The 26771-nt window shown below is 42.5% G+C and overlaps 1 protein-coding gene across 7 annotated transcripts in view; it reads left to right on the forward strand.

Annotated features, from left to right (window-relative positions):
• Positions 1-26771, forward strand: part of OSBPL8 (oxysterol binding protein like 8) — a 441028-nt gene that overhangs the window by 392208 nt on the left and 22049 nt on the right. For all 7 annotated transcript variants that reach the window (XM_069764557.1, XM_069764552.1, XM_069764556.1 and 4 more), the window contains 9 exons: positions 1032-1102; positions 9818-9898; positions 10514-10615; positions 13371-13574; positions 13667-13751; positions 17008-17179; positions 20564-20801; positions 24515-24699; positions 26274-26355. In XM_069764557.1, the coding sequence (XP_069620658.1) occupies positions 1032-1102; positions 9818-9898; positions 10514-10615; positions 13371-13574; positions 13667-13751; positions 17008-17179; positions 20564-20801; positions 24515-24699; positions 26274-26355 (1220 nt within the window). The remainder of the gene's footprint in view (positions 1-1031; positions 1103-9817; positions 9899-10513; positions 10616-13370; positions 13575-13666; positions 13752-17007; positions 17180-20563; positions 20802-24514; positions 24700-26273; positions 26356-26771) is intronic.

Raw genomic sequence — 26771 nt, forward strand, 5'->3', positions numbered from 1 at the left:
CTGCTATCAAGCTATATTAAAGAGAACCTGTCACGTGCAAAAAATGCTATTAACCTGTAGATACGGGGTTAACCTACAGGTTAACAGCGTTCAGTCACAGTTCTGTGTATAGAGCGCGGCAGCTGTAACCGCACCCCTGCAACTGACTGACAGCCAGCTATAGTGTAATGCTGATCTGCTGTCAGTCAGTGCAGGGGGCGCGGACAGCTATGATGATGAGAATAACCCCTTTTAATTTGGTTATATTCAGCATTTTTTCTTTTTTATATTTTGACCAGTATAATATTTGAGTTCTGCCATGGCAGTCATTCTTATTGTGCAACTTACGTTCTGCAATTATGTGCAACACAGTATGAATCTGCTTTCCTCTAGAGAGGTGATTTTCCTCATAGTAGCTGTTTGTGTCCCTTCGGTGCTCCCTGGTTGTGCTGACACTTGTATTTCACCAGTCCCGATAACCCCCAGAGTACCTCCTGGCAAGTGAGAGGGAAAACAAGTGGCATGTACCGACTTACTGGATCTAAAAGCATCATTAACCCTTACCCTGCATTCACAGAGGCTCTTGTGTGTCTTTCTTACATATCTTAAACTGTAGCCGTGTCACATGTTAGTCAAAAGGAAATAGAGATTTTCATTTTGGTATTTTATGCGTTCTAACTTTTTAGTGTTGATTGCATTATGAAAAATAATGAAGTGTTTTTAATGTCTCACGTGTTATTGTCATTTATTGCATCAGTTAGATGTGGAATGCACAAGAGGAAATTGCAAATGGGTAAAAATAAATATCAAAATTGTAGCAAAATGTTTTTTTTTTTTTCCTTTTTTTAATTTTGATGGGTCGTAGTGAGTCTAACAACTGCCCCCAGTTAATTTATGTTTTGAAATGTTTGAAATGATTTCTCTTTTTAGGTGTTGTGATGGATTAATCTGTTACTGGGTTATAGTTAATAAATATCCATAGTTTATGTAATTTTTTTTTTTATCATGAACTAGTTCAGCACCTTCTTTTTGTTTTGTTTTTTTCTTTCTAGGTTTTGATAGGGGAAAGGATGAAGTCTTGCAAATCAAAGATGATTCTTCTCACTCCATGTCCAAAAGCAAGGTAACTGTCCTCAGGCACCTTCCTGCACTGCAGAATTCTATTCTATTCTATTACATCTAATTTAGACTAGAAGCAATCTATCAGTAATTCTAACAGCGTATAAATAATGTTTGTCAGCAGTTTGTACTTTGTTATATACAGTACAGACCAAAAGTTTTTACACACCATCTCATTTGTCAGGCACTAAACTCCTCATTCTAGGAATTTAGGACCTGAGGAATGACGTCACGGCTTCTGATTGGTCGCGTGGCGGTCACATGGGCGGCACGCGACCAATCAGAAGCCGCGACGTCATTCCGCAGGTCCTAAACGCGCTCATTTTAAACAAAGAAGCCTGCCGGTTACCCGCGTGATGTCCAGGGGCCGCCGGAGAGGTGAATATATCAATATTTTTTATTTTAATTCTTTATTTTACACATTAATATGGATCCCAGGGCCTGAAGGAGAGTTTCCTCTCCTTCAGACCCTGGGAACCATCAGAATACCTTCCGATACTTGGTGTCCCATTGACTTGTATTGGTATCGGATATCGGTATCGGCGATATCCGATACTTTTCGGGTATCGGCCGATACTATCCGATACCGATACTTTCAAGTATCGGACGGTATCGCTCAACACTATCCACCAGACTTCTGCAAAACACAACTCATGGTCCCAACCCCATTTATAAGGCAAGAAATTCCACTTATTAAACCTGACAGGGCACACCTGTGAAGTGAAAACCATTCCCGGTGACTAATTCTTGAAGCTCATCAAGAGAATGCCAAGAGTGTGCAAAGCAGTCATCAAAGCAAAAGGTGGCTACTTTAAAGAACCTAGAATATAAGACAATTTTCAGTGTTACACTTTAAGTCTATAATTCCACATGTGTTAATTCATTGTTTTGATGCCTTAAGTGTGAATGTACAATTTTCATAGTCCTGAAAATACAGAAACCTCTTTGAATTATTGAGAAGGTGCGTCCCAACTTTTTGTTCGTACTGTATGTCTGTATATATGTGTATCTACTATATAATTATCTAAGGGTCACTTCCGCCTGTCTGTCTTTCTGTTTGTCTGTCACGGATATTCATTGGTCGCGGCCTCTGTCTGTCATGGAAATCCAAGTCGCTGATTGGTCGCGGCAAAACAGCCACGACCAATCAGCGATGGGCACAGTCTGGAAGAAAATGGCCGCTCCTTCCTCCCCGCAGTCAGTGCCCAGCACCCGCATACTCCCCTCCGGTCAGCGCTCACACAGGCTTAAAGGGACTTTGTCACCTGAATTTGGAGGGAACAATTTTCAGCCATAGAGGCGGGGTTTTGGGGTTTTTGATTCACCCTTTCCTTATCCGCTGGCTGCATGCTGGCTGCAATATGGGATTGAAGTTCATTCTCTGTCCTCCATAGTACACGCCTGCACTGTGCAAGATTGCCTTGTGCAGGCATGTACTACGGAGGACAGAGAATGAACTTCAATCCAATATTGCAGCCAGCATGCAGCCAGCGGGTAAGGAAAGGGTGAATCAAAAACCCTGCCTCTATGGCTGAAAATTGTTCCCTCCAATTTCAGGTGACAGAGTCCCTTTAATGGCAGCGTTGACCACGGTGTAACGCACTCCATTAACGCTGCTATTAACCCTGTGTGACCAACTTTTTACTATTCATGCTACCTATGCAGCATGACTAGTAAAAAGATCTAATGTTAAAAATAATTTTAAAAAATAAAATAAAAAATAGTTATATACTCACCCTCCGGTGGTCCCCCGGATCAGGAACCAGCCTTTCCCGCTCCCTGCGACACCCCGGTGACCGCTCCATGCATTGCGGTTTTGCGAGATGATGACGTGCGGTCTCGCGAGACCGCTACGTCATCATCTCGCGAGACCACAATGCACTCTTCTGACCGGAGCGCGCGAGAAGCGTCTGTAACCGCTTGCCTTGCCTTGCGCAGGCGTGTACTATGGAGGACAGAGAATGAACTTCAATCCCATATTGCAGCCAGCATGCAGCCAGCGGGTAAGGAAAGGGTGAATCAAAAACCCCCAAACCCCGCCTCCATGGCTGAAGATTGTTCCCTCCAAATTCAGGTGACAGTGTCCCTTTAAATGTAGAAATATGCTAACTAATGATAGTGAAAACTGATATGGACTGTTAAGTTGTGACTAGATTTCAGGATGACATCCTCTGTAGGTGAAAAAGCAGATTATGGTAACATAGGAATTTGGATAACTGTCACCCAAATCTTTAAATTTTCAATATAAATGTGGTACCCCTATTCGCAATAGTCCCAGAAACTGAGATAAAAGTAGCTTTTTAGTAGGGTTCTCTCACAGTAAAATCTGTATTATCTACTCCTGCGCCTAACTGTGACCACAAGGCACACAAGGTCGCCTGTACATTCTCGTTTCTCTTAAATCCACCTTTTAACCCCTTCCCGACCTTTGACGCATACGCTGCGTCATGAAAGTCGGTGCCATTCCGACCCATGACGCAGCATATGCGTCATGGAAAGATCGCGTCCCTGCAGGCCGGGTGAAAGGGTTAACTCCCATTTCACCCGATCTGCAGGGACAGGGGGAGTGGTAGTTTAGCCCAGGGGGGGTGGCTTCACCCCCTCGTGGCTACGATCGCTCTGATTGGCTGTTGAAAGTGAAACTGCCAATCAGAGCGATTTGTAATATTTCACCTAAAAAACTGGTGAAATATTACAATCCAGCCATGGCCGATGCTGCAATATCATCGGCCATGGCTGGAAACACTTATGTGCACCCACCCCACCCCTCCGATCGCCCCCCCAGCCCCCCGATCTGTGGTCCGCTCCCCTCCGTCCTGTGCTCCGCTCCCCCGTCCTCCTGTCCGCTTCCCCGTGCACCAATCACACCCCCTGTGCTGCAATCAAACCCCCCCGCACTCCGATCCCCCCCCCGCACACAGCGACCCCCCCCCCGTGCTCCGATCCACCCCCCCCGCACAGCGATCCCTCACCCCGTGCTCCAATCCTTCCCCGTGCTCCAATCCTCCCTCCCGTGTTCCGATCCACCCCCCCCCATGATCCGATCCACCCCCCCGTGCTCCGACGCCCCCCCCGTGCCCTGATCTCCCCCCCCCTTATACTTACCTGGCCGCCCGAGGTCCGTCCGTCTTCTTTCCTGGGCGCCGCCATCTTCCAAAATGGCGGGCGCATGTGCAGTGCGCCCGCCGAATCTGCCGGCCGGCAGATTCGTTCCAGAGTGAATTTTGATCACTGAGATATATCCTATCTCAGTGATCAAAATAAAAAAAATAGTAAATGACCCCCCCCTTTGTCACCCCCATAGATAGGGACAATAAAAAAAATAAAGAATTTTTTTTTTTTTCACTAAGGTTGGGGTAAGAACTAGGGTTAGGGTTAGGGGTAGGGTTAGGGTTAGGGGTAGGGTTAGGTTTAGGGGTAGGGTTAGGGGTAGGGGTAGGGTTAGGGGTAGGGGTAGGGTTAGGGCTAGGGTTAGGGGTAGGGGTAGGGTTAGGGTTAGGGGTAGGGTTAGGGCTAGGGTTAGGGTTTCGGTATGTGCACACGTATTCTGGTCCTATGCGGATTTTTCCGCAGCGGATTTGAAAAATCCACAGTGCTAAACCGCTGCCGATTTATCGTGGATTTACCGCGGTTTTTCTGCGCATTTCACTGCGGTTTTACAACTGCGATTTTCTATTGGAGCAGTTCTAAAACCGCTGCGGAATCCGCAGAAAGAAGTGACATGCTGCGGAATGTAAACCGCTGCGTTTCCGTGCAGTTTTTCCGCAGCATGTGTACAGCGATTTTTGGTTCCCATAGGTTCACATTGAACTGTACACTCATGGGAAACTGCTGCGGATCCGCAGCGTTTTCCGCAGCGTGTGCACATACCTTTAGAATTAGGCTATGTGCACACGGTGCGGATTGGCCGCTGCGGATTCGCAGCAGTGTTCCATCGGGTTTACAGTACCATGTAAACATATGGAAAACCAAATCCGCTGTGCCCATGGTGCAGAAAATACCGCGCGGGAACGCTGCGTTGTATTTTCCGCAGCATGCCAATTCTTTGTGCGGATTCCGCAGCGTTTTACACCTGTTCCTCAATAGGAATCCACAGGTGAAATCCGCACAAAAAACACTGGAAATCCACGGTAAATCCACAGGTAAAACGCAGTGCCTTTTACCCGCGGATTTTTCAAAAATGATGCTGAAAAATCTCATACGAATCCGCAACGTTGGCACATAGCCTTAGAGTTGGGTTGGAATTAGGGTTGTGGTTAGGGTTAGGGGTGTGTTGGGGTTAGGGTTGTGGTTAGGGGTGTGTTGGGGTTAGGGTTGTGATTAGGGTTACGGCTACAGTTGGGATAAGGGTTAGGGGTGTGTTGGAGGTAGAATTGAGGGGTTTCCACTGTTTAGGCACTTCAGGGGGTCTCCAAACGCAACATGGCGCCACCATTGATTCCAGCCAATCTTGTATTCAAAAATTCAAATGGTGCTCCCTCACTTCCGAACCCCGACGTGTGCCCAAACAGTGGTTTACCCCCACATATGGGGTACCAGCATACTCAGGACAAACTGCGCAACAATTACTGGGGTCCAATTTCTCCTGTTACCCTTGAGAAAATAAAAAATTGCTTGCTAAAACATCATTTTTGAGGAAAGAAAAATGATTTTTTATTTTCACGGCTCTGCGTTGTAAACGTCTGTGAAGCACTTGGGGGTTCAAAGTGCTCACCACATATCTAGATAAGTTCCTTGGGGGGTCTAGTTTCCAAAATGGGGTCACTTGTGGGGGGTTTCTACTGTTTAGGCACACCAGGGGCTCTGCAAACGCAACGTGACGCCCGCAGACCATTCCATCAAAGTCTGCATTTCAAAAGTCACTACTTCCCTTCTGAGCCCCCACGTGTGCCCAAACAGTGGTTTACCCCCACACATGGGGCATCAGCGTACTCAGGAGAAACTGGACAACAACTTTTGTGGTCCAATTTCTCCTGTAACCCTTGGGAAAATAAAAAATTCTGGGCTAAAAAATTATTTTTGAGGAAAGAAAACGTATTTATTATTTTCACGGCTCTGCGTTATAAACTTCTGTAAAGCACTTGGGGGTTGAAAGTGCTCACCACACATCTAGATAAGTTCCTTTGGGGGTCTAGTTTCCAAAATGGGGTCACTTGTGGGGGGTTTCTACTGTTTAGGCACACCAGGGGCTCTGCAAACGCAATGTGACGCCCGCAGACCATTCCATCAAAGTCTGCATTTCAAAAGTCACTACTTCCCTTCTGAGCCCCCACGTGTGCCCAAACAGTGGTTTACCCCCACACATGGGGTATCAGCGTACTCAGGAGAAACTGGACAACAACTTTTGTGGTCCAATTTCTCCTGTAACCCTTGGGAAAATAAAAAATTCTGGGCTAAAAAATTATTTTTGAGGAAAGAAAACGTATTTATTATTTTCACTGCTCTGTGTTATGAACTTCTGTGAAGCACTTGGGGGTTCAAAGTGCTCACCTCACATCTAGATAAGTTCCTTTCGGGGTCTAGTTTCCAAAATGGGGTCACTTGTGGGGGGTTTCTACTGTTTAGCCACATCAGGGGCTCTGCAAACGCAACGTGACGCCCGCAGAGCATTCCATCAAAGTCTGCATTTCAAAACGTCACTACTTCACTTCCGAGCCCCAGCATGTGCCTAAACAGTGGTTTACCCCCACATATGGGGTATCAGCGTACTCAGGAGAAACTGGACAACAACTTTTGGGGTCAAATTTCTCCTGTTACCCTTGGGAAAATAAAAAATTGCGGGCTAAAATTCATTTTTGAGAAAATAATTTTTTTTTTTTATTTTCATGGCTCTGCGTTATAAACTTCTGTGAAGCACTTGAGGGTTCAAAGTGCTCACTACACATCTAGATTAGTTCCTTTGGGGGTCTAGTTTCCAAAATGGGGTAATTTGTGGGGGATCTCCAATGTTTAGGCACACAGGGGCTCTCCAAACGCGACATGGTGTCCGCTAATGATTGGAGATAATTTTCCATTTAAAAAGCCAAATGGCGTGCCTTCCCTTCTGAGCCCTGCCGTGCGCCCAAACAGTGGTTTACCCCCACATATGGGGTATCTGCATACTCAGGACAAACTGGACAACAACATTTGTGGTCCAATTTCTCCTATTACCATTGGCAAAATAGGAAATTCCAGGCTAAAAAATCATTTTTGAGAAAAGAAAAATTATTTTTTATTTTCATGGCTCTGCATTATAAACTTCTGTGAAGCACCTGGGGGTTTAAAGTGCTCAGTATGCATCTAGATAAGTTCCTTGGGGGGTCTAGTTTCCAAAATGGGGTCACTTGTGGGGGAGCTCCATTGCATAGGCACACAGGGGCTCTCCAAATGCGACATGGTGTCCGCTAACAATTGGAGCTAATTTTCCATTCAAAAAGTTAAAAGGCGCGCCTTCCCTTCCGAGCCCTGCCGTGTGCCCAAACGGTGGTTTACCCCCACATATGAGGTATCGGCGTACTCGGGAGAAATTGCTCAACAAATTTTAGGATCCATTTTATCCTATTGCCCATGTGAAAATGAAAAAATTGAGGCGAAAATAAATTTTTTGTGAAAAAAAAGTACTTTTTCATTTTTACGGATCAATTTGTGAAGCACCTGAGGGTTTAAAGTGCTCACTAGGCATCTAGATAAGTTCCTTGGGGGGTCCAGTTTCCAAAATGGGGTCACTTGTGGGGGAGCTCCAATGTTTAAGCACACAGGGTCTCTCCAAACGCGACATGGTGTCCGCTATCGATGGAGATAATTTTTCATTCAAAAAGTCAAATGGCGCTCCTTCCCTTCCGAGCCTTACCATGTGCCCAAACAGTGGTTTACCCCCACATGTGAAGTATCGGTGTACTCAGGAGAAATTGCCAAACAAATTTTAGGATCCATTTTATCCTGTTGTCCATGTGAAAATGAAAAAATTGAGGCTAAAAGAATTTTTTTGTGAAAAAAAAGTACTTTTTCATTTTTACGGATCAATTTGTGAAGCACCTGGGGGTTTAAATGGCTCACTATGCATCTAGATAAGTTCCTTGGGGCATCTAGTTTCCAAAATGGGGTCACTTGTGGGGGAGCTCCAATTTTTAGGCACACGGGGGCTCTCCAAATGTGACATGGTGTCCGCTAAAGAGTGCAGCCAATTTTTCATTCAAAAAGTCAAATGGCGCTCCTTCCCTTCCAAGCCCTGCCGTGCGCCCAAACAGTGGTTTACCCCCACATATGAGGTATCAGCGTACTCAGGACAAATTGGACAACAACGTACGTGGTTCAGTTTCTCCTTTTACCATTGGGAAAATAAAAAAATTGTTGCTGAAAAATCATTTTTGTGACTAAAAAGTTAAATGTTCATTTTTTCCTTCCATGTTGCTTCTGCTGCTGTGAAGCACCTGAAGGGTTAATAAACTTCTTGAATGTGGTTTTGTGCACCTTGAGGGGTGCAGTTTTTAGAATGGTGTCACTTTTGGGTATTTTCAGCCATATAGACCCCTCAAACTGACTTCAAATGTGAGGTGGTCCCTAAAAAAAATGGTTTTGTAAATTTCGTTGTAAAAATGAGAAATCGCTGGTCAAATTTTAACCCTTATAACTTCCTAGCAAAAAAAAATTTTGTTTCCAAAATTGTGCTGATGTAAAGTAGACGTGTGGGAAATGTTATTTATTAACTATTTTGTGTCACATAACTCTCTGGTTTAACAGAATAAAAATTCAAAATGTGAAAATTGCGAAATTTTCAAAATTTTCGCCAAATTTCCGTTTTTATCACAAATAAACACAGAATTTATTGACCTAAATTTACCACTAACATGAAGCCCAATATGTCACGAAAAAACAATCTCAGAACCGCTAGGATCCATTGAAGCGTTCCTGAGTTATTACCTCATGAAGGGACACTGGTCAGAATTGCAAAAAACGGCAAGGTCTTTAAGGTCAAAATAGGCTGGGTCATGAAGGGGTTAAAGGCACCCCGTCCGCACAGAATGACTGCTCAAACCAAGAACCGCCTCTCGGGCACAAAGGTGGGGACAATCCATTAACTACACGTTCCCACCTGCTTGTTTTCCCTCCACCTCCACACATCTTTTTGGTTGACTGTTCTAGCTTCATAGAGCCAGAGAAGGGAGGAGATACATGAAAACCAAGCAGGTGGGAAGGTTCACTTAAATGATGCACCTGTACTTGGTTGGAGCAGTCATTCTGTGCTGGTTGTATCCCTTTTATGGGAATCTGTCAGCATTATTTTACACCCCAAACTGATTTATATGCATATGTCACACTTTGAAACACAAGTCCAGCAATATCTTTACATTGACAGTCCACTCTTCTGGAACTGAGAACCATCACTTGAATTGTTTTGCAAATGAGACTGAAGAGCTATATGCGTAAATCTGAAGCCTCTGTCGCTCCAGCTCTATTTTCCACTCAGTGCCTCCTCCTTCATGATTACCTGCTCTCTTGCCTGAAGTCACACATGACAGCATTGTTCAGTCAAGCAGTAGACTGGAGATGTGAAGGTATTGCTGGACTTGTCTGTGAAAGTGCACTCTGTAGAGAGGGCAATAGCACCTGTAATGTGAAAGGATGCCACAAAGCCACCCCTAATATCTCCGCATCCTAGAACCTTATGAGTATGACACAGGGAAATGAGAAAATTAACATTGCACAAGTCATGATAAGCTTTTTATGTTATTATTTGTAGTCTGAGTCTAAATTATACAATGGATCTGAAAAGGACATCGCTGCAGCCTCCAGCAAACTTACAAAAAAAGAGTCTCTTAAGGTAAGTCACATGTTGCAGTATGGCGACCTGGAGTGACGGCTATTTTCACAGCACAATTGGTTTTCTAAGTTAGAGATGAGCAGCAGGAGTATTCCTGATCTTCCTCCGACTAGGGTATAGCACAGGAGGTAATAGGTGGACTGTGCCGAGTCATCCATCGTGAATGCCTCCTCCATGCAGTTTACATTCCCAGCAGTGTCCCTGGCTGTGGTGGGCATACTTGTGGTGTTTCATTTCTGGACACTGTTATTCACAATGTATGGTTTTCTATATATAGATTTTTTTCTTGTTGATCAAATCCACATGGGTATTTGTGTTTATTATTTTTACCATTTATTTGACTTTCTCTGCATTTGTTCACATCTGCATTGTGGCCTGTTTATAACGAATGCCACCTTTCTGTGACTGACCCATTGCACAGCTGGCATCAGTGGTCCCCGATAGACCCTGTTGACTTGTATGAGGTCTGTCGGGTACTGCTAAAGGTTACATCCATTTGATTATAAAAATGATGTGTCAGCAGAGCGTAATGGACACCACTTCTTCCATTGAATAGTTTCACTAACGTGCAAAAGTCTGTTGTCTTCATTAACATATTTTTGTCTATTCTTCCAGGTGCAAAAGAAAAATTATAGGGAGGAGAAAAAGAGGGCTACGAAAGAGCTGCTCAGCACAATCACAGATCCGTCCGTTATTGTCATGTCAGATTGGCTCAAGGTGAAACAAGACAAGCCATTTTACTACACTTCCTAAAATGTTATTTAATGAATATTTAATATTGCTCTGTGTCACAGTACATATACTGGTCAAAAAAAGAAATTGTAACCAGCTCACACGAACAGCCCACGGTGTGCAGAAGCAGGGAGAACGTGTAAAAGTTTGTAGATATTCCAGAAAAAGCGAAAGATTCCAACTTGTATTTATACAACGTATTTCAGAGTTTCAGGCATTGAAAGGGTGTGCATATCCCCTAGAGGAGGAGACGCCGAGAGACGCCTTCTAACAAGAGTCGTTTCAGATATACAACAACCAGTTAGGCTAGGTTCACATTGAGTTTGGGCGATCCGTTTATCGGATCTGTTAATTGGCGTCATTAGCGCTATGTAACGGATCTGTTAATGCGCCCATAGAATTACATTATCGTAACACATCCTATCGCATGTCAAAATCTGCATGTGTTGGCTATGATACGTTACTTTGTGACGCACCTTTGAGCGCGGTTTACAGCGTTTTCGAGTACGTTAGGTCTAATAACGAACGGACGCGTTCGCTGTGCATAGACCTCTATTACTAACAAATGCCAACGCAATGGTACCATGTGTTAGCGCGATTGTAGAAAAAAAGAGATTTTGTGCAACAGCGTTGGCGCTTCCGTTTAACGGATCGCCCAAACGCAATGTGAACCTAGCCTAACCCTGGAGGCTTGATTGCTCACAAACAAATTATGTTTCATTATTGATTTTTCTCTGAATTTCATATTTGTTCTTTGGTTTTGTATATTTTCATATACAGGTCCTTCTCAAAAAATTAGCATATAGTGTAAAATTTCATTATTTACCATAATGTAATGATTACAATTAAACTTTCATATATTATAGATTCATTATCCACCAACTGAAATTTGTCAGGTCTTTTATTGTTTTAATACTGATGATTTTGGCATACAACTCCTGATAACCCAAAAAACCTGTCTCAATAAATTAGCATATTTCACCCATCCAATCAAATAAAAGTGTTTTTTAATAACAAACAAAAAAACCATCAAATAATAATGTTCAGTTATGCACTCAATACTTGGTCGGGAATCCTTTGGCAGAAATGACTGCTTCAATGCGGCGTGGCATGGAGGCAATCAGCCTGTGACACTGCTGAGATGTTATGGAGGCCCAGGATGCTTCAATAGCGGCCTTAAGCTCATCCAGAGTGTTGGGTCTTGTGTCTCTGAACTTTCTCTTCACAATATCCCACAGATTCTCTATGGGGTTCAGGTCAGGAGAGTTGGCAGGCCAATTGAGCACAGTAATACCATGGTCAGTAAACCATTTACCAGTGGTTTTGGCACTGTGAGCAGGTGCCAGGTCGTGCTGAAAAATGAAATCTTCATCTCCATAAAGCATTTCAGCCGATGGAAGCATGAAGTGCTCCAAAATCTCCTGATAGCTAGCTGCATTGACCCTGCCCTTGATGAAACACAGTGGACCAACACCAGCAGCTGACATGGCACCCCACACCATCACTGACTGTGGGTACTTGACACTGGACTTCAGGCATTTTGGCATTTCCTTCTTCCCAGTCTTCCTCCAGACTCTGGCACCTTGATTTCCGAATGACATGCAAAATTTGCTTTCATCAGAAAAAAGTACTTGGGACCACTTAGCAACAGTCCAGTGCTGCTTCTCTGTAGCCCAGGTCAGGCGCCTCTGCCGCTGTTTATGGTTCAAAAGTGGCTTTACCTGGGGAATGCGGCACCTGTAGCCCATTTCCTGCACACGCCTGTGCACGGTGGCTCTGGATGTTTCCACACCAGACTCAGTCCACTGCTTCCTCAGGTTCCCCAAGGTCTGGAATCGGTCCTTCTCCACAATCTTCCTCGGGGTCCGGTCTCCTCTTCTCGTTGTACAGCGTTTTCTGCCACATTGTTTCCTTCCAACAGACTTACCATTGAGGTGCCTTGATACAGCACTCTGGGAACAGCCTATTTGTTGAGAAATTTCTTTCTGGGTCTTACCCTCTTGCTTGAGGGTGTCAATGATGGCCTTCTTGACATCTGTCAGGTCGCTAGTCTTACCCATGATGGGGGTTTTGAGTAATGAACCAGGTAGGGAGTTTATAAAAGCCTCAGGTATCTTTTGCATGTGTTTAGAGTTAATTAGTTGATTCAGAAGATTAGGGTAATAGGTCGTTTAGAGAACCTTTTCTTGATATGCTAATTTATTGAGACAGGTTTTTTGGGTTATCAGGAGTTGTATGCCAAAATCATCAGTATTAAAACAATAAAAGACCTGACAAATTTCAGTTGGTGGATAATGAATCTATAATATATGAAAGTTTAATTGTAATCATTACATTATGGTAAATAATGAAATTTTACACTATATGCTAATTTTTTGAGAAGGACCTGTATATTTTGTATCTTGTCATATTTGTTTTTGTTTTTTTTTTGTATATTTCTATGTCCTGTTATGTATGTACAGTAACTATTGCTATTGGTTGCACCAGTGTTTATAATCTTACTGTGTTTCATCATCATTAGCTTTGAGAGAGAACGCCGGAGAGTGTTTGAAACGCGTTGCTCTTGATCACACCATGGTTTCATGCATTCAGTTTTTAATTTTGTAAAAATACATTTTTGGACCTTTAAGAAGCCGGAATCTTTTACTTTACCTAAAATGGACATATAGCACATTTGTGATTTGATATATACTGTTTAACTTATTTCAGTCTAATCATCTTGATATATGTCTTTATGTAGATTAGGGGAACTCTAAAAAGCTGGACAAAACTGTGGTGTGTATTAAAGCCGGGAGTCCTATTGATCTACAAGACCCCCAAAAATGGACAGTGGGTAGGCACAGTCCTGCTGAATGCTTGTGAGATCATTGAAAGGCCCTCTAAGAAAGATGGGTTCTGCTTCAAACTCTTCCACCCATTGGAGCAGTCAATCTGGGCTGTGAAGGTGAGCAGTACGGTATATACAGGTGAAAATCCATACAAATTTCTGGTAAGATTAATGTTTAACATTGGATATCATTGTCCTTTTTTCCCAAGGGTCCTAAAGGTGAAGGAGTAGGATCCATTACTCAGCCATTACCAAGCAGTTATCTGATTATTCGAGCCGCCTCAGAGTCAGATGGTAAGCACTACTATTTCTTATGCAAAAATTCTGTTTACAGTATTACACAAACATGCTTGTCCACATGTTGTGTGAGTTTGTAGATTAGTCCTATTCACTTCCATGGAGTTCAGCTGCAGTAGCAGCTACAACCTACAGATGAGCACAACTTTGCTTAAGAGATATTCAGTACTTAAAGGGAATCTGTCAGGAAAATCCTAAGCTGCCTATTAGAGCAAGCATGTTGAATAAACAGATAGCTTCATATCTGCTATCTGATGTTTTATTTCTGAGAAATCCTTGCTGTTAAGATCTATGGGCCGGACACAGATCTCACTGAAAGTCTACTGTCACAACATATTTTAAATGAAAGTGTGTTTTACCAGTGTGAGACATATAATGACTGACATTATGCTCTCCTCATCTCACTTCAGAGCTGTGTGTGAGTTAAACTAGCACAGTAGTCAGTAGTCAGCTTTTCTATACTGAATGTCCCGCACACCTGCTTGAGGTGGGGAGCTTAAATAGTGTTAATTGTAATCAGGCAAAGCTCTGCAGCAAAGCTGAGAGAACTATGCGAGGAGAACTGCAGATGTTAGTAATGAGATTCATTTGTACTGCCCTCTTCCTCCTTACTGGCAGCCTGTGAGATGGAAGATGAAGAAGTTTTAGCTGTAACCAGCACTATGAGAGTAGAGCTGCAGCTGTGTTTGTAATGGCACAAAGTTCAGCTCTGCTGTACTGTGATGTTATATTCATACTCCTCTCTGCAGTGAGTTCGGGAGATCCGACTGTCAGTCATTACACATCTCTCTGGTAATCATTTAAAATAAGTTCTGGAGGCAGGTTCTCAGGTAGATCAGTGTCCTGCCCATAGACCTTAACAGCTTATTTACATATTAAGAAAAATGTAGATCCCTCTTCAATAAGATATTAGATTGTGGATATCAAGGTATCATTTTGTTCAACTTTCTATGACCTACATGCTCATATAGGTAGCTTAGGAAGGTCGATCCTTCTGACAAGTTTAGTGAAAGGTAATCTGTCAGGTCATTTTTATTTCAATAATTTTTATTAGGGGAAATTTTACAATATCAGGGTAGGGGAACAGGTTATATGCGACAATATAACGAGTTGAAATGCAACATATATAATATTATTGGAGTATGGCGAAAAATGTCATATAAACTATATGAAACTATATGAAGGATAATAAAACATTAGACAGGATAGTGGGGAAAAGAGGAAAGGGAAAAAGGGGGAGGGAGGAGGTGAACTTGAATACGGTAGGACAAAGGGGAAATTAGGGATAAAACAAGGGAACAGAACCAAACAATAGTCCATTTTCAGGTCATTGTTGTGTAGTATACTAATAGTATCCTGAAACAGGGTTTGGGCTGTCCTTTCAGGATATGTAATTTTTATTGCTGTGTCTTGCTGTAAGCACCAGAAAATGTATAGTTGCGCATCAGCAAGTCAAGCATATGTTAATATAAAATGAATATTCACCCCTTCCCCACCCATAATCCGGCTCACTCCTCTGCGCTGACGTCAGCAGAGCAAAGACATATAGTAGTAAGACACTTTCCTAGCGCTGCTATCCCATTGTTTGTGATCGGTGGATGTCATAGCTGATCAGACATCGGTGCCATATTACTATGAACGGACTATCTTTATATGCAGCTTAAATACAGTATCGGCAATATCCGAATATATTCTAATACTGTTGTAAGTAAGAGAGACCAAAACAGGGCAGTTTCCATGAATTTCACATTATTTTTGCAACCCAAGTGTGATTTTAGGAGATTGACTTTGGCCATGAGATACTGGCTGTGATAATAATAATAAATCCTTCGCCAGGATCTTGGATTACTTATATAATGGACATCTCCATAAGCGAGCATAAATATTACAGATGGCACGTTACTTTCATGAATGGAATCTGGTTAATACATCCCAGTAATTCATGTTTCAGAACAGAAATAGTGCAGCACTCTGGCCTCTTAGTATATCTCTATTAATGGCAGTGTTATTTCTAGCCTTGTGTCTGCCCTGTGAGAGTAAAGTAAAATTCCGCCCCAGCAGGCCTACACCTCCACTAATAAATCTGACTCCTTTCATTGCCGCTTTTTACCTTTCATCTTGTTCTGTAACATCTCTGGATTTTTGTTTGTACTGCATTGTGTCAGTGACCCGACCTTCAGTAATATTTCAATGACACAATTACTCTTTATGGAGATGGTTGGAGATACTGCTTGTGCCAGGACAGTACATTACTGTGCAAATGTACGGAAACAGCACGCCTACAGTAATCGGGCTGGCCAGCCGTCAGCATTCTCCTTGTGCATTGTGTGATACAAATCGCCATTATCTACTGCTTCACAAATGGATACAATCACCATAAACGGCCAGATCGTTTCTTTATAACAAAGGTTTATGAAAATAGAAAGTTTGAACTGATTCCAAATGTCTGCCTAATATCAAATGACCAAACTTGCTATTCGTAGCTCACACAAGCCGATTTACAATATAAGTGGGGTACAGATAATTCTCCAGATCTCCTCCTATAGGGAATAATCTGTTACCATGTTACCTCATCTGAGAGCAGCATAATGTAGGAGCTGAGACCCTCATTCCAGTGAGCTGCTTGCTGTCATTTTGATAAAATCACTGATTTATCTTTTATCTGTCTGAGTCTTGAACACTATAACCCCACCCACACCACTGATTGGCAGCTTTCTGCCTATACGCAGTGTATGTAGAAAGCTGCCAATCACTGGTATGGGTGGGATTATAGAGCTCATGAATATGGAGGACTACATGACAGCATGTTTACTAGTACTCTAATGATCTTGGTGATTTTATTCAAAATTCAAGCCCAATAAGTGACCGATCGTTGGAATCAGGGTCTCTGCCTCTACATTATGCTGCTGTCAGATTAGGTGGCATACACATGCTGACAGGGGGTCCATTAAAGGGAATCAAATAATCTGATATATTGAGTAGGAAAGCACAGGAATGAAGCTTTTCAGTGGAGTTTAGCTACTGCTCTGCTAGGTTTCTTTGGTAATGAAGAGCAGTTGGCTATAACGGAAACCTTTCTCTACTGCTCTGTGGTTACTAGTCACAGCCTCCCCTCCAGACATCTGCCCGATAGAAAACAGAAGAGGCAGATTTATTATGCTTTATCTTGGTAACAATCCTGTGGCAAATACAACCACAGAGTAATATGAGTGACTCATATTCTTACAATGGCCTCATTGTCTTTTCACACTAGGTCGGTGCTGGATGGATGCTCTAGAGCTGGCTCTGAAATGCTCCAGTTTGTTGAAGCGCACCATGATCAGGGAAGGTAAAGAGCATGACCTGAATTCCTCTGGGGAGAACAGTCATGTCAACTTTTATGGTCTTCTGAGAGCAAACAACCTGCACAGCAATGAGAACTTCCAGTAAGTAGTCTGGCTGCATCCTTTCATTGTGCACACAATCTGTTCTCTATGTACAGAAGGATTGGGACTCGCCTATTAGTGATTGGTCAGCCAAACCTATGGCGGTACGTCAGCTTAGGAATTCACGAATCAGAGCGCTAGATGTCAGCATGACACGGCCGCTAGTGACATCCAATCTTGGGGCACCACGTCAGCAAAGGAATTTACGAATCAGAGAGCTAGCGTTAGCATGACACGGGTGCTATTGTCATCACCACATCATCATGACGATATCCAGGGCTGTAGAGTCGGTAAGCCAAATCTCCAACTCGTCAATTACCCGGACTCCATGACTCCGACCCCACAGCCCTGCCTCACCACTGAGCATGAACATAAAGTGCAGCACAGATTCATCTCAGCTACAAGCAGAGATCCTTAGATCAGGAACAGAACAGACATTTATAACTTTCCCAAATTCTTATGGAAACATTTACAGCGCATGCTGCACTCAACTACTGCACCCAATGTATTATATATTTTACGAGTCAGAGTCGCTCCATGTTATACCAACTCCACCAAAATGGACACAGACTCTGACTCCACAGCCCTGACGATATCGATGATGACCTTGTATCTCATTGGAGTACTGGAGACAACAGGCTTTTTAATTGGATGTGCATTTCTATAGCAACAACTGGGTATGATGCTTACTGCTGCAGCTTAGTGTGATTCCATATACATTATACATTTATGCGATCTGATTGGCTATCCCTCTCATCAGCTACAATTGGTAGCATTAGATATGTGGTCGTTTCCTGCACTCTAGATACGAGCATTCACATTGGTTGTGATTATATATGCAGTGGCTATACATAGGAGGCGTGTCTGGCTGGTCGTCATTCATACCATTGTCCCATCCCCTGATGACTCCGCACATGCGGTGAAACATCTTGGAGGTACATGTGCTCTAATAGTATGTCCTGTTCTGCCAGCTAGTGATGACCCACTAGGTGCCATCAATTGAATAAACATAGGAAGTTATCCTTAAAGTCAATAAATTGTTGGCAGATTAGTGACATCATTTTAGCAATGCCCCATATGCATTTTAGATTTAGTATTAAAAATAAAGTTTTATGGCTTTGGTAGAGGGGATAGATGGAGGACTATCTTGTCCTTCCATCAGAATAGTTTTCACCTCTCTGTTAAATTGGGAGATAGTGAACCCTTGGTCTTAGACAGTGTGCTTAATCTTCATATTGTGATTCTGGTGGTAAGAGTATGTGCACACGTTGAGTATTTGCTTGCAGAAATTTCTGCATCTCTTGGCTGGAAAAGCACTGCTTCAAAAATGCGCATTTTTGCTGCGTTTTTGTATGCGTTGTTTGCATGTGTTTTTGTACATCAATGAAGGCTTTTTTGAGCTAAATATGTTTGAAAAAAAAGTTTTGTGAATTAATTTCTTGGTTCAACACCACCTTTTTCATGCTGATGCAGTGGCATCAGGGTAATGGGATTAGGGCTTGATGTCAGCAACTGTCATTGACACCTAGCCCTAGGTTTAGTAATGAAAAGGTGTCAGCCCGACACAAACACACACACACACACAGCAACTGTTAATTTTAAAGAAAAAATAAATTCCGTGGGCTCCTGTGTAAATTTAATAACCAGCAGAGGTAAAGCTGACAGCTGAGGGCTGATGTTAATATTCTGGGAAGGAGCCAATAGCCTTAAAGGTTCTCAGGCTATTAATATCCACTCACAGCTGTTTGCTAAGCCTTTACTGGCTAGTTTACAGGGGGACCCCAGAATTTTTTTTACATAGGATCCCTATAAAAACTAACCAGCAAAGACTAGCAAGACAGCTGCTAGTTGCTATTAATAGCCCTGTAACGGAGGCAAGTGGGGTTCATATTTGTGGAGTTGATGTCACCTTTGTATTGTCAGGTGACATCAAGCCCACAGGTTAGTAATGGAGAGTCTTCTATAAGACACCCATCCATTAGTGACCCCATAGTGATATTGTATAAAAACACACACCCAAAATTAAGTCTTTTATTTGAAATAATGACAGTCCCCTTTAAAGAATCTTAATTAAACCATACTTACTGAACACTTAAACCACTGACACCAACGTCTCCTGCAACAAAAATAAAATAAACCACAATATTCCTCACCTGACCGCAGAGTAGATAATCTATAATGTCCCACGACGATCCTGTTGACTTTGAGAGCAGTCACTGATATGATTGCTCTCAAAGACAGCCGATGATACACTGACAGGAGTTAATCGCTCCCTCAGGTGAATCACTGAGCTGCCGTGAGGAAGTTCGCACACAGCGGTGCTGTGAGAGCATCGGAGCTGATCAGCTGATGAACACTGGTGACCTCTCTCAAGGCAGCTCAGTGATACACTGCGGGAGCGATCACCTCCTGTCAGTGTATCGCCGGCGGCCGGGTACAGCGGTCACATCTCCCAATGTGACTGTTCTACACGTGAGATCGCCATGGGACACTAAGATTGTGTGGACTACGGTGGACATGTGAGTATATGGTGGCTTATTATTTTACTTTTTTTCTAGGAGATGAGGGCATCGGGAATTGGGCATTAAGGCGAGTTTAATGGATTTTTTTATTTTTATTTGAATATGTATGTAATTAACTTTTTTTTTCTTTGTAAACTGTGAGCACAGGTGCCGGCTGATGAGACTACGTCTACCATCAGCGGCTCCGGCTATCACTGTCAGTGACAGCAGACATAGTCTGATGGGAGCAGTACTCTCATCAGCCCACACCTGCTGACCTGCAGTAAGCTTTTTACCGCTGGTCACTGCTGCGGGTGACAGTCACAGCTACGGGGTCATGCTGACATCTGACAGCATGCCCCCCCAGTGCTCTGACTGACTAGCGTTACCGCCGAGAAGAACCACCGCGCCCGTGTTTCCCACTCTGTCACACAGATGATAGCGTGGGAAACACCATAGGAAGCTGGTAAAAATGCAAACACACAGCAAATTTGCAAACATTTTTATGCCTGCGTTTTTGCTGCAGATTTGACTGACTTAATTGAACTCCATGGGTGAAAAACGCTGCAGAAACGCACAAAGAATTGACATGCTGCAGAAAAAAACGCATTGCAAATACTCAAAGAAATTTACTGATCATTTGCACAGCACATCAGGATTGTCATTGAATTAGCTTGTAAAAAGATTCCATAGCGTTTTTGGCCCTATTTCGCTTGTAAAAAAAAACGCACTATGTGCACAGAGCCTGGCTGATGAGCAGCTTTCTGATCTTCCAAGCCAGCTTCATTTTTATAGCATGTGCTGGTGCATTTTTCTTTTCCTGAATGAATTGCTCCATGTTACCATTGTGGAGAGCTGATCTATTTTATTACACATTGACTAGGTTGAATGACAGTGAAATTGAAAGGCAGCACTTTAAAGACCAAGACACCTATTCAGATAAATCTGATAAGGAGAATGACCATGATCACGAGGAGTCTGACAACGATGGACTTGGTAAAAGTGAAGAGAGTGACAGTGACACCTCAGAAAGGCAGGATGACTCTTTTATTGATCCTGAACCTTCTGATCTCATTAAGGAAACCTCCTACATGGAAGAAGCACATGAAGAGCTGGGGGAGGTAAGCAGAATATCAAGTCTAAGCACAGTTTATGGTGGTGTTTTTGGTAGGCAGACTTTTGCAGTAGTTTTCTCCATATTGTATGGCTTTCTGCAAAGGAATCTCAGTACTTTTCCAGTTGGAAAAAAAACCTTGCCAGGTTTTTCAAAGCATGTTTTAGTTGAAGATAGAACTTTATAGTAGACTAGCTGTACTACCCGACTTCGCCCAGGTTAATAATAAATAATAATAATAATTTTTTATTTATATAGCGCCAACATATTCCGCAGCGCTTTACAAATTATAGAGGGGACTTGTACATACAATAGACATTACAGCATAACAGAAATACAGTTCAAAACAGATACCAAGAGGAGTGAGGGCCCTGCTCGTAAGCTTACAAACTATGAGGAAAAGGGGAGACACGAGAGGTGGATGGTAACAATTGCTATAGTTATTCGGACCAGCCATAGTGTAAGGCTTGGGTGTTCATGTAAAGCTGCATGAACCAGTTAATTAATTTTTTTTTTTTTTTTTTTTAATATAGGCCACACAGGGATCGTTAGGTTAATGCATTGAGGCGGTAGGCCAGTCTGAACAAATGAGTTTTTAGGGCACGCTTAAAACTGTGGGGATTGGGGATTAATCGTATTATCCTAGGTAGTGCATTCCAAAGAATCGGCGCAGCACGTGTAAAGTCTTGGAGACGGGAGTGGGAGGTTCTGATTATTGAGGATGCTAACCTGAGGTCATCAGCGGAGCGGAGGGCACGGGTAGGGTGGTAGACTGAGACCAGAGAGGAGATGTAGGGTGGTGCTGAGCCATGGAGTGCTTTGTGGATGAGGGTAGTAGCTTTGTACTGGATTCTTGAGTGGATGGGTAACCAGTGTAATGACTGGCACAAGGTAGAGGCATCGGTGTAACGGTTGGTGAGGAATATGATCCTGGCAGCAGCATTCAGGACAGATTGGAGCGGGGAGAGTTTATAACTGCTGTTAGCAAAATAGAATGTGTTAACAAAAATTTATTCTGCACACAAAAACCACAAAACAAATAGATAGAAATGTAATTATAAAAAGGCAAAAACTAAGCTAATAGAAGCATTTCACAATTGTACTGATACCTGTCATCAGAGACTTTAGGGGATGTGGTGGTGACAGGAGAGGTGGAAGTTTTATCTTGCCATTTGCACAGCATAAACCTGGCTGTTCATGGACCACATCCATTTTTCCTATCTGAACTTTAGGGTTATCCTGATAGTTTATGTCTGACTGGTAACAAAAGGCAGCATATTTCAAATCTCCAACCATTTCCTGTGCCCTAGTGGAAGAAATAGCAATTATCTTAGTGGCAAGTTGGCCTTCTCTCTGCTGAGATGACTCATTGGCCCTTGAGGAAGCAGCTCTTCTTCTCTTATCTGCAAGCCTCGCTTCCCTCTCCTCAGAAAGTTAATTGGCTCTTGAGGAAGCAGTTCTTGTTCTTTTGTCTGCAAGCCTCACTTCCATCTCCTCAGAAAGTTCATTGGCCCTTGAGGAAGCAGCTCTTGTTTTCATGTCTGCAAGCCTGGCTTCCCTCTCCTCAGAAAGTTCTTTGGCTCTTGAGGAAGCAGCTTTTGTTTTCATGTCTGCAAGCCTCACTTCCCTCTCCTCAGAAAGTTATTTGGCTCTTGAGGAAGCAGCTGCTGTTCTCATGTGTGTCAGCCTTGTTTCTCGGTCTTCACATTTTTCATTGGCCTGTAATGCAGCTTTTCTTTTCGCATCCGCTGACATTCGTGCCATGGAATTCCTTTTCTTATGAGGCATTATTGTGGTAAAAATAGTCTGTAACTGGCAGTTTCTATATCCTCTCACATAGAGGTAATATGACTGACATCAGCCTTTCCACCAACACACCCTAACTGACATGCTATTACCTCACACAAGCTTTGTTATACTGATAATGTCCTTTGTTGCCTATATTAACCAATCAGAGCTCAAATTGATTAACTGTAGCAAAATAGAAGCTGAGCTGTGATTGGTTGCTATTGGCAGCCTGATAATTCCCCAGCCAACAGGAAGTCCTCCCCCTGGCATTATATATTAGCTCACACATACACATAATAGGCAGGTCATGTGACTGACAGCTGGCGTATTTCCTATATGGTACATTTGTTGCTCTTGTAGTTTGTCTGCTTATTAATCAGATTTTTATTTTTGAAGGATAATACCAGACTTGTGTGTGTTTTAGGGCGAGTTTCATGTGTCAAGTTGTGTGTGTTGTGTTGCGTGTGGCGACATGCATGTAGCGACTTTTGTGAGATGAGTTGTGTGGCGACATGCGTGTAGCAACTTTTTGTGTGTCGAGTTGCATGTGACAGGTTAGTGCAGCAAGTTGTGTGCAGCAAGTTTTGCGCGTGGCGAGTTTTATGTGTGGTGTGTTTTGAGTATGTGCAAGTTTTGTGTGAGGAAACTTTTGCATGTGTTGCAACTTTTGTGCATGTGGCAATTCTTCCGCGTGTGCAAGTTTTGCGTGTGGCAAGTTTTCCATGAGGTGAGTTTTGCACGTGTGGCTAGTTTTGCGTGAGCCTAGTTTTGCATGTGGCGATTTTGCGCGTGGCGAGTTTTGAGTGCCAACTTTTGTGTTTCGACTTTTATGTGGCGAGGTTGGTGTATGTGTGGTGAAATGTGTGCTGAGAGTGGTATATGTGTTCAAGCACGTGGTAGTGTGTGGCGCATTTTGTGTGTGTGTTCATATCCCGTGTGTGGTGAGTATCCCATGTCGGGGCCCCACCTTAGCAACTGTATGGTATATACTCTTTGGCGCCATCGCTCTCATTCTTTAAGTCCCCCTTGTTCACATCTGGCAGCTGTCAATTTGCCTCCAACACTTTTCCTGTCACTTTTTCCCCATTATGTAGATGGGGCAAAATTGCTTGGTGAATTGGAACGTGCGGAGTTAAAATTTCACCTCACAACATAGCCTATGACGCTCTCGGGGTCCAGACGTGACTGTGCAAAATTTTGTGGCTGTAGCTGCAATGGTGCAGATGCCAATCCCGGACATACACACATACACACACACACACACACACATACACACACACACACACACACACACACACACACACACACACACACACACACACACACACACACACACACACACAGCTTTATATATTAGATAATCTGACATTAGCTTACTTCATGGGGTTCCCCATAATGGACAGATAACTGATGACTGGAATCTCTGTTGCTCACTAGAAATTGTGCTTTCAACAAACTTTTGCATAGGTAAGAAACTTTGTAAATTCCTCTTTTTTCCCCACTTATGAGCCATTTGTTCCTCTATCACCTGCCTTCTGAACTCACCATCCACTATGAGAAAAAAGTTAAATCTGCCTTGGTCAACGCAGGATGGAGTTCCAATACAATGATGCCAGGTCACATTGTCTGTTCTGCTCTATAAAAAGTGGAGGGGGAAGAAACAATTCGCTAGTATGGCAGTAGTACAGACTATTCTGGAGAAGGCGGAGTACAATATATATAGAGCAGGTTGTTTTGGGATCTTTTTTTGCACTTTCTTGATTGTTCTGCATCTTGGGAATTAATCACACACATCTACTGTTTGTATTCATAACAGGCAGGGATGTTGTGAGATAAACAAAGCTGTACATCAGTGGCTATTACATAACAAGCATTACTATTATATTATTTGTAAGAGCTTTATTTATACAATTTTTTTTTGTTATTTCCAAGGCCGGTGAAGCGTCACAAACCGAAACAGTGTCAGAAGAGCACAAGAGTCTGATCTGGACATTACTGAAGCAGGTTCGGCCCGGAATGGACTTGTCCAAAGTGGTGCTGCCCACCTTCATACTGGAGCCCCGCTCTTTCCTGGACAAGCTGTCAGACTATTATTATCATGCTGACTTCCTGTCTGAGTAAGTGTGAGCAGGCCAGACTCATGGAAGTATCTCATGTGTGAACCTACCATGAAAGTTTAGAGAATCGGCTGCAGAGTATCATGGACAGCAACATGGATTCAATCTTGAAGTAAAGTGTTTAACTTTTTTTAAAATAATGCAGTCCTATGTTGACTCCGAGAACAAGCCAAATAATGAAATCTACATAAAGGCAGCAAGGAAAACGGGAGTGTGGTGGGCTTGGAGATGCATCAGTGGAATCACTAAATACATGTTTATGATCCATATTGCTCTTATGAGTGCTCTAGCAGCGGAAGCATTTACAACCTATGAATCGTACTATTAAATTGGAACCCTCACCTCTTAATTTTAACTTTAAAGGTCTTCTCTAATCCTCTTATGATGCCTGGTCACCAAGACTCCTAATTGTCTCTCCGTGAATACTTTCTTGTGCAAACAGACTAGCACACAAATAAGATAATCATGGAGGCAAATGTGAACTGCTAGAACCGACTAACAATTTTAGGTTTCTAAAATCCAGAAAAGAGTGATAAAGACTAAAATGAGATTGCTTTTAGTTTTGAACATACTGCATTTGGCTGGGCACCTTGTATTTAGAACGTACTGATACCGTTAGTCGTAATATTCCACTGCCATGATGTGTGGCAGCCATTGCCTGGAGTAATGTGTTCCAGAATGGTTAAAATAGGAAAGATTTATTGATTATGAAACAAGAACATCTTGCTAAACGTCCGTGTGGCCCATTAATAGGTGATGAATACGTATGGATTAAAAGAAATGCAATCAGAACAAGCAGTGACCATGTTATATGTAGCAACTGACTAATACTTCTATCCATATCGTACATAAATGCCAAAAAACTGGAACCTGCTTTGATACTTTATTTAATTGGATTTATGTAAAGGATAAAATAAGTTATAGATAAATATATTTTTTTACTTTTTGTACAGTGCAGTTCTAATGAAACATGTTACATACACCATGCTTAAACAAATAGCCCAAAATGTCACATAAAAAGAAAGAAGTATCTCAGTAACGTATTAAATAGCAAAATCAGGATTGTGAACACCCCCCATGTTTGAAGAATGTGTGAATTTGGCGTGTGTGTGAAACGGGTTGTCCAACATATAAAGGAAAAATCATCTTTTTCTCCCAGATTGCGACATCTGCCATGGACTTTCTGATATTGTAATTCAGCCTGACCCTAGGGAGCTCAGCCTGAAGACCAAACACAGTCCATGGACCAGTATGGCATCACTTGTAGAGAAAGACCATTACTTTTGGTGTTGTCCAGGACAAATATATTGATGATCAGTCCATGGAACATGTCATCAGTATCAGGTTGTTAGGACTACCGGAGCGGGGACCCTCTCCAATCAGCTGTTACCTACTTTAGTGACAACCGGATGCAAATGATTTATAAAGCCTTTGTATAAGGCTAGACCTGGATAACCCCTTTTAATAAATTGTTTAATGACCAAACCATAGAATTAACCCCAGTGTAATAAACCGTAACCCTCCAAATTCTACTTCCAGTAGAGTCTCTGATTTCGGTGGTTTGGCTTTTGCAGGGCGGCTTTAGAGGAGAATGCATATAGTCGGATGAAGAAGGTTGTGAAGTGGTATCTTTCAGGATTCTACAAGAAACCAAAGGTTGGATTCTGTCTTTAGATTTCTATTTTATACCTTCATTATATAAATGTTCTCCGTTTGGACTATTGTTTTGTATAGGCCATTTCTATATAAAAAAAGACTGTGCCCCTGCTAAGTATTGCTGGAGAAGGAACAAATATAGATATTTCTTTATAAATGAGGTTATTCAAGCCCCCTATGATATTTGCCTTTTGTTACACTCTTTCTCAAATGTCCGAGTATTCGTTCCGTGAACTGGAAAACCAAATACTTGAGATGCTGCTACACTGATGCTTTGTAAAGCAGAAATCGTATGTCTCACATATTAGAAACCTTCCTGTTTGTTTTAGAAGTAAAGACAGACATTTCCTTCTTCTTTTGATTACACAGAAAAAATATTTTTAGTTTAGGGGACGTCCACTCAATGCTGGTGTCAG

Source organism: Ranitomeya imitator, chromosome 4 (assembly GCF_032444005.1).
Source record: "Ranitomeya imitator isolate aRanImi1 chromosome 4, aRanImi1.pri, whole genome shotgun sequence".
Taxonomy (NCBI): domain Eukaryota; kingdom Metazoa; phylum Chordata; class Amphibia; order Anura; family Dendrobatidae; genus Ranitomeya; species Ranitomeya imitator.